The sequence below is a fragment of the Phaethon aethereus genome (genome assembly GCF_964289735.1).
Source record: "Phaethon aethereus genome assembly, chromosome: Z".
NCBI lineage: Eukaryota > Metazoa > Chordata > Aves > Phaethontiformes > Phaethontidae > Phaethon > Phaethon aethereus.
The window spans coordinates 48388165-48397116 of record NC_138577.1 but is presented as its reverse complement, the minus strand read 5'-3'; the positions used below and the strand labels follow the sequence as shown (position 1 = coordinate 48397116).

At 39.7% G+C, this 8952-nt stretch overlaps 1 protein-coding gene across 1 annotated transcript; it reads left to right on the top strand.

Annotated features, from left to right (window-relative positions):
- Nucleotides 1-904: 904 nt before the first annotated feature.
- LOC309415476 (protein FAM240C-like) lies at nt 905-3717 on the top strand (the record flags this gene model as incomplete). The annotated part of the gene is made up of 2 exons (XM_082013010.1): nt 905-1050; nt 3585-3717. 2 exons carry the CDS (start codon nt 905-907, stop codon nt 3715-3717), a joined length of 279 nt encoding a protein of 92 aa, XP_081869136.1.
- Nucleotides 3718-8952: the final 5235 nt, after the last annotated feature.

The following is an 8952-nucleotide window of genomic DNA, read 5'->3' as shown; positions in this document are numbered from 1 at the left end:
AAGTATAACATGTTGTTGGTACCTTATTTAATGTCATGGCCAGCAACAAATATAGTATATGATGCAATATTTCTGATTATATCCTTTGGGAACAAAAACCAGACCTTAACTTTTCAAAGCACCATTAAGATCTGATAAGCAATGCATATTTGGTATTATCAGCACAGTGACTCAGGCATGCTAAGAATTTTAAAACTCTCCATGTTTGAATACTATGCGTTTAGCAAGGAGAAATTCACCTCATTTCTGTCCCTTTTCTCATTTATTGGAATTCATCTCTATATTTTAACGAGCTCGACTTTTAACAGTATTTAAGACTGAATTTTGATAAATTAAAGAACAAGGCCATAACAAGCTCCCCAGGGCTTTGCACTCTGTGTGCTTCAACTTTAGATTCACAAGTCCCCTGCATATTTTGTGCTTGATATCATTTGGAGTAGTAAAATGAATCATTTAAGAGCAACATATTTCGCTTGTATATAACCATCTATGATCTCTTTTAAAACTGCAGGAATTGGAAAAAGGGAAAGCCCTTCATGACATCTCATCTGAACTTCAGTGATGATGGCACTATATTTTAAAGTATTTTTCCCAAGTTCTTCCAAAATGACTTAAAATATCTCACGTATTGAGGCCTCCACAATATTTCAGAGAACTATGCCATACATAGTCATTACTCAGTAACAAAAGTACAGGTATACCGTTTAACTATCACCCAAGGCCTGTTTCAATGGCTTATATTTTGCTTCAAGGCAGAGTAAGCATCAGTTAGCTATTCTTCTTAGGCAACATACTTTATTTTAACAGCACTTCATGAGAATGAAATTGCCGAGGGATAAGCAACACAGTGTCTGCCTCAGGTTAGGCTCCTCACTGCTCTGACCTCCAAATTGCTTTTCAGAAAATGAGCAAGCATACCAACTTTATACGCCACAAGATGGGTGGTTATGATGCAGAAGGGCTGAAGAACTTCTGGGAAAAAGTCATCCAGGAGCAAACTAAGCAACGAGAAGGTGAAGAGTTGAGGTTAAGCAAAAGTGCCCTGAACAAGTAAGTGGTATCTTTTCTTTTGTACAAAACAGCACAGCATGTTATCACGTGCTTTAAAATAAGGTAACCTGCTATTGTACTGTTTTATTCATAGCACAGATTGTGTTCTGGATCATTGGCACTTTTTCTCTCACAGCTGCTTGTCTCATATTTCCACGGCTCTTCTGCATGGAAATTCAGACACACCTCACCCCTGAACCTCATGAGAATTCTTCAAAGGCCTTGGAGCATAGCCATGTAAAAATAAAGCATCTTGGCACTATGGCTTATGAGAGCCAGAAAATATCAGATTTTTACCTGGAACTGGTACAGCTACAGAAATAAATAAAATAGCATTACGTTAAAGAGACAGGCAGACCACCCAGTGAATGTGTAGCATAAGCAAATCCATAGCATCTTTATCATGTTTAACAGCCCTTTGCATCATATAAGCCCAAAGATACAAATGGTACAATAAGGTTTTCCTGTCCCATGTAACACATTTCATAAGCATTCCCGCTATACAACAGATACAAAATAAGTCTATTCAAATTAATTTAATTTTTTTTCCAAAACAATATAAAATAACAGGCACTGCCTAGAAAGAGCTGTGACTGTGGTGTAGATACTCCACACAAGTGTGGCAGACTGCCTGAAATACTTGCTCAACTTGTTGCACCTTGGGAGTTTGAACCAGGGTCTCCCACACACTAAGTGAATCCCCTGACTAATAACAGATGGGGAAAGAGGATGAGAAATACCTGTGTCTCTTGTGTTCTTCTGATGGGCTTTCCTACTGAAGTTGACAAAGGTTTTCCTGCATAAACTTTCCTCGAAAATGGGACATTCACATAAATTAATTTGACTTCACAAACCGGAATGTGCTGATAAAGGGCTGTTTCTTTAAAAAAAACTCCAGGTACTCTAGTGCCCAAGGAGGAAGCTGCTATCATCATTTTGAAGATGAGGAAATAAAGATCTAGGCAGGCCTTGTGTCCCAACAGAATCAGATGTAGACAGTTCTGCTCCCAGTGTCCTACTCCAACTAGTCAGTAATATTCCCTCCCAAACCTAAATCACCCAGCTGCTGCAGAGAAAACATGTATAATAAAACTCAGGAAAGTGTTCAGCTGCACTGGAAACCTTTGTCACTCTAGCTTCACAAAAAACTACCACAAGAAGACATCACAAACAAATTGCAATACAGGGTGTAGATAATATTTTTAACTTCACAGAGTTAAAAATGTTAAAAGCTTTTATAAGATCTTCTCTGAATAGAAAAAAAAAGGCAGCAAAAGAACTTTGACTATGTCTTAACTTACATATTCAATATGTCTTAACTTGAAGGAGCTTGCTTCCTCCTTGAAGGAGTCAAGGTCACTTGGCCTCCTTCAAGGTCACTTGACCAAAGCCCAAATGGTTCACAAAGTGTTCTCTAATTTGAAGAAAAAGATACTTTCAGGAGGTAACAGAAACAGACACCATCATTACAAAATCTACAGGTCCACTACCTCATTTAAGTGGCACCTGGGACAATTAGAGGGCTCTAAGTATAGGCAAGTGCTCCCTCGGTGACACCTAGGAAACCAGTTGGCAAGAAACACCAGTGCTTTCAGTGGCAAATTTTTACTAATTGCACTGATTTTTTGAGGCTTAACTATACGCACAAGAGAATAGTGAAGCCAAGGCAGGGTGGACCAAGTGAGAAAAGTTTAAAACTCAATCTGAAATCAAACTCAGAAGCCAAACTAACACAAACATGCATGTGAAACAGCTACTGCTAAGTTATTCTCAGATGAAATCATTGCTGTTCTTTTTAACACACCAAATGTAGTATAAAAACCCATCTACTCCATGATGCATTTGGCATTACCATATGATATCTAATGCTATAGCATTGCTGGGTCAGGTGTTTCATAACACCATTTCCTTTGGAAAATGACCCAGCCAACAATATCTTGCCGTGGTCCCTAGTGATCTTCTCTTCTGTCTGTACTATACTTGTGAGCTATGTGGCTCATCTTGCATGTGACATCAATTCCTTCCATTAAACACACACAAGGTCTTGCAGAGATTTTGGGTGCAAAACGGTTACTTTTTCTCCTTTTTTTTTGTCTTCAGAGTAAACCCAAATGGACATACTTAAAGTTCTGCTTGCTTTCCTCCACAGCATTGTAGAGTAAACGTGGGGGGTGACGGGATGTAATTGTATTTTTTAATTTACACATTGAATGACCTTACTGGATAGACCGTACGTCTCTGTGGCTTTGAGAATACCCCAGAGGAAAAAACAGAGCTCTTCACACTGACAGTATTTCAGCAGTTGTTTGACTCATTAGGAATCCGGCAACGTCACCCACTGATAGCATCAGCACGATCCCTTTCTCCCCTGCATTCGCAGTCTAGCAAGCTAGCGAGCTGTGTCGTTGGTAAATAAATACGGGACAAGTGCTACAGTGATGAAAGAGAGGAAAGCTTCAGCCCTGCTGAAAAGCCCTGGATGCATTTGAAGGATTTGGCTCAGTACTTGCTAAGCGCCTGTCCTCTCTTTGCAGACTCCGCCAGCAATGGACTCTGCGGCTGGAAGGCCGAGCAAGGCAGGTCCAGGCGCACACGAAAACGCAGAAAGAACAGATGACGCTGCTGTCCATCGAGGCTCTTCCCTCGCCAGATAAAACTGTTGCTTAAAGTTACTGTGAAAGCACAGAAAGCACCGGGCCTGACTCTGACCTCCTGCATGCACATGTAAACCAGCAGTTACGCTGCCGAACAAGAAAAAGGTCAGAATCTGGCTCTTTTCCAGACTACTTACTAGAGCTACTAATAGAGTCCTACCAAATTCAGTGCAAGAATAAGGCCACGGTACATAATCTTCAAAAAAATGCAGAGGGATAGACAAGAAGCAGGCACCTTTCATTCTCCATGATGTATTACACCGCGATGCAGCAGGACTTGCTTATGTAACTCTGCATTTCCAAGTGACAACTACATATTTCTAGGAAAGAGGATCGCTTGTTTAATAGGAATAATACATTCAGACAGCTGCACGCAAAATTGCACATTTCCATTTACAGAGCTCACAGTGTCTGGTTTAATGTAGATATAAGCTGTTCTGCCTGCCTTGATGAGCCACAGTGAAGGGAGTTAAGGATTAGTCTGATCAGCTGGATAGAAGGAGAAATACATTCTTTAATGGAATCAGGGAAAAAAAAAATTAACTTTTCTCAACATATAAGAAAATTTACAGATCTTAATCATTAAATGAACAGAGGAAAGAATTTTGACTTTTGTGGGGTAGGTAAGAAAAAGACTACTGAGGTTATTATGAACCAGTCTGAGAAATGTCAGAGCAAGTGAGGATGAAAGAGAGTTTGAAATAGAAGGCAGTGAATCAGTTCATCATAACAGCACAGGAATGTTTTGCAAGGTATCACTTGCCATACCTGGTGTACGCTAATCCAAACACTTGCTGCATTTCATCTTCTTCTAGGTCAGGTGAAATATAGGGAGGAATAACAAAACACAGGGCAACAGTAGTGTGTTCTGTTTACCTAAGTGTCTGTGTATCTCAGTAACATATATTCTGGATGAAAACATTTACTTGTAGCTCTTAAATTAATTTCTTAGTCATAAGAAGAGAAGAGTCATAAGTCTAAACAACTATTTTTCTCTAACTATATCGAGCCAGATGGAATTTTACCTTGCATCTTTGTTTTCACTGAAGAAGTAGATAGGAACACATTTGATAAATTAAAAAAAAAAAAATTAAACCATTTGGACCTCACAGAAATGCTTCTTTGTATATGTTTTATATATGTTTTAAACAACATTTCATTAAAACACACAATTTTACCAAATGTTCCTACTTTTATGTAGTGACATTCTCCCATAGAGAAAAACATGTTATTACAAAATTGCTGTTATTCCACGAAAAAGTAAAACAATTAAAAATTTATAAAATGTTCCTTGGTTATTGAAAACAGAAGGGAATGTAGAATCAGTCTCTTTTCACATAACCCAACCCAAAAAGAAATTGTTTCTTCCAGTGTTGTTTTTTTTTTTTCCTATTAGAAAAGTGATGCTGAAAAATAATAAAGTTGTAGCTGCTTTTGCCTTTGCAGACTGGTGTCTCTCTTCTGTGTTCATTTATTTCCCACTATTATTTAAAAAGTTCTTTTACTGCCACCCAAGTTAAACATTATCTTTTGTGAAGATCAAACAGGACCTGAACCAGCTGCCACTTACATAAAAAACATAGTAGTTCACTGATCTGTAGTGGTTGCTAAAGGACATAGGGCCTATTGAAATGGAGGAATGCCAGATTCCACACTTCTGACAACCAGATCTACTAGATGTGGTAACTTAGTCACTGCTTTATGGTGGTGTAATGCCACCCACATCAGTGCAGCTTACCCCTACTCTATGCCAGCCTAACACCAGAAGAAGATCCAAGAAAAGCTGGCCCAATAAGCATTTATTGTTCTTTTACATTCAACATCAATGTTTTTAATTATTCAGAACATTTTCATGGTAGTATATCTGACTGTTTATGAAATTATGGAAGACACAGGAAAAAGACCACACAAGTAGATGCAATCCACATGCAGCAATTTTCAGCACTCCCCAGAGAGTACCCAAAAACCAGCTTAGGTCCCCAAGCAGTAGCTTTTCCGTCAGAAGCTCTGACGAGGTTGAGGGATGTGTGAAATCACTTCCACTACAAGCAGGTGGCATCATACTGACTATGCGCCCGAGGACAGTCGCGGGCTTTGTTTATCTTTGCAGGTACATGGAGCCCCTTTTAGCCGTGAATGGCTTTCTGATACATCCACTACAGCACAGACTGTCTGTATCAGAAGTGTGAAGGACTAAAATCCTCCCACTCTTAGTTAAAACCAGCTCTTTGTGAGTTGTTCAAGTGCATATGCATTAGTCATGCTTACCTATTCCAACACATATTTTACAGGACAGCAGTATCCTGGCACCTCCATGATATTGAACACCAGATGCTTTCTGTTCCCAAATGCGGGTGTTCATCCATTTTCACTGCTACTACACAGACAACCAGACGGAGAAAGGAATCAACTACTAGAAATAATAAAGTCTAGCAGCTAGATGTAGCCAGATACGCTGCTTGCAAATTGCAAAGCTGAAGGCAGACAATAAGGTGACAGGCAGCATTTTGTCCTCTTGCTTTAGTTACCGAATTGGTGAAATTCAAGCCTGAATTTAGGCATTTCAGGCATGCTTGAAAATGTCAAACCTGGCTTTCATTAAAAAAAAAGCAAACAAACAAAAGTCAGTTCAAGTTGAATCATTATATTAAAAAACATCTGTTTCCTTCCACACCCCCCATTGATAAAACAGAATATCCAATGAGCATAAACTGTTGGGAGAGTAGGCCCCTTCAAATGAACACAGCATTTTTTTCCTCCCTTGTACCTAGCTCCTTCCCCTTTCCCATGGAAAAAAAGAAAGATTCAAATGAAAATTTAGATTACAGTAGCTATATTAAGAAAGCTGGACTAGCTATTTGAGAATAATAACTAATTACCCAGATACTTTTTCCTTGGAGTTTATTAATTTTCCTAATAGAAAAAGAATAGGAATTTAATATCGATTAGCCCGCGTAATCAGTACCAGCCTGAGCCTGCACTAGCCAGACATTGCCATGTCTTACATCTGCATATAAGCCACTCCAGCACTTGCCTAAGCCAGTACAGAACAACTGAAATTGTACAGGATAGGGCAGAGACTAATGTTTTTGGTCATGGGACTTTAATCATATGCTATATGATGCAATAGGTGTGGATCATGTCTATGAGGTAATGCACTTAAGCTGGCATACTGATGTCAGCTGCAGAACACCCACTTAGCGTGCCCGAATTCATGTGCATGGCAGACAGCGTGAGCACATGCTACACTCATTCGCATGGTGACTCTTAAGTGCTGCATCTGATCAGGGAGCCAGTGACTAGTGCCTGAGAAACAGCAAGGACTGCTCGCTTAAACCTCCTCTGAGCTGTGGCCAGTCGTTGCAGCCCAGCTTACTCAAATCAAGGCAGTCAGAAGGGTGAATATGAACAACATTGAGCTGCAGCCTGACTTCATTCAGACACCATCCAGAAGCACTCACACAGTCAGCTACAGATAGGGCATGTTTAAACAAACAGCAACTCAACACCTGTCAGCTGCTACACTTGAATTAGCACTTAAATTCAGAGCAGGAGAGCATTTTTTAAGCTAAACTCTTGATTATCTGTACTTACCACACACTGGTTTCGATCACAGAGCAGATTTAAGGCATGCAAACCAGATTTCTCTCAGAGGAAGCCAAAGCAGACCAGAAAATGTGCTCCCAGTGCACACCAAAGGACCCTAGCCTCCACGGATCTGAGACGAGCGCTAGTTCTTCGGATGGTTTTGAGACACCTGCACAGTGGGGATATTTGGTCCAACTAACCAAATTAGGGTGAATCTGAAGTAAACCCCTGAACCATGCTTAGTCTAATGCAGGGACCTCAGCAGCGGCCACTTTCATCTGCTGAGCTGCTGCTAATACGCTGAGTCACTTGCTAATGTAGATGAGTATAACCCAACCAAAACAAAAGAGACGGGATCAAAGCACATTAATGTGTTTCATACAGATCCAAGGCGGACCTTAGCAGATGCAGCGACTTAGCTCAGGAATGACAGTTTAATTATACAGTCATGAAGATGTGCTACCATGCATAACTATTCACAGCTTGGTCAATCGACCTACTGGAGCTGCATGTGTTGAAACAGAGTTTACCCACACTACAATAAAACATAGCATAGATCTGGCTTCTGGAACCATAAAACAGCTATGTGTGGTTCAGTTCTACAGTTAAATGATAGGAATATGAGGATAATTACCAATTTCCTAGCCCAAATGTTCCTCCTAATTACAAACTGTCTGTGTCCTGAGGGATGCTGTTCTCTACCTTGCCTATTAAACAGCACTTGACTGGGGCTTCACTGCCACAGTGTGAATAAGGAATAGTGAATCACATAAAACTTGAACATAAAAAATACTTGTGGATTGAAAAGGGCATCTATAGATAAATGAGGATGAAACAAAGAGTAGCTCTAGAAAATCTTGTACTTCCTGAGGATGCTTCCCTTTATGAATTAAGCATTACTATACTATTTATTTCTTGCAGAGGGCAAGGGTTATCCATGGTGTTATGTATTTGAGACAAAATTGCACACAAAAATTCAGTAGTCAGGACTGACAATACAAAAATCTCCTTCTTTCTCCTATTTCCCATCTATTTCTGCTGTGTGTGTTTATCTGTGTGTTGTTTAGTGGCCAGAGCTTTAAACATATTTCAAGCTAAGGTGGACACAAATCAGGGAAAATTCCAGACCCAAAAATGACAGTCTGACAAATAGCCTGAAAAAGGGCTATATTACCAGGAAAGCCAAGCTTAACAATAGGTTGCTACGTGCTACCTCCATAATTAGGTGTACTTGTCTCAAATGTCATTCCTTAGATGAAATAATAATTTCCTAGTAGTAGCTATTGAAATGTGAGAGACTACTGGCCTAATCTTTACCTGGCAGTCAGTGGAGTTTTCAGCCTCAGTGTGACTACTCACAATAGTATGACTTCAGAGGTTCACAATCAGGGTCACTATTTTTTCCACAGCAAACAGCAGCAGCATCAGAGAGAGCTGTAATTTCAAACAAGTGCAGTAATAAAATAATAATGGGACAAAAATCAAAGACGGGGGGGAAAGATGCAGTAGCAAATCTGAAAGATAATATTTAGTTTGGCTATTTTGGCCAATTCTCTAAAGAATAGCCTCTTTTCTGTTTGGTTTCCACGATGTTTGTACTGCATATCCAACCTGAATGTTGGTGCCATTTGATCAAACATTAACTTCCCAGTATATTTTG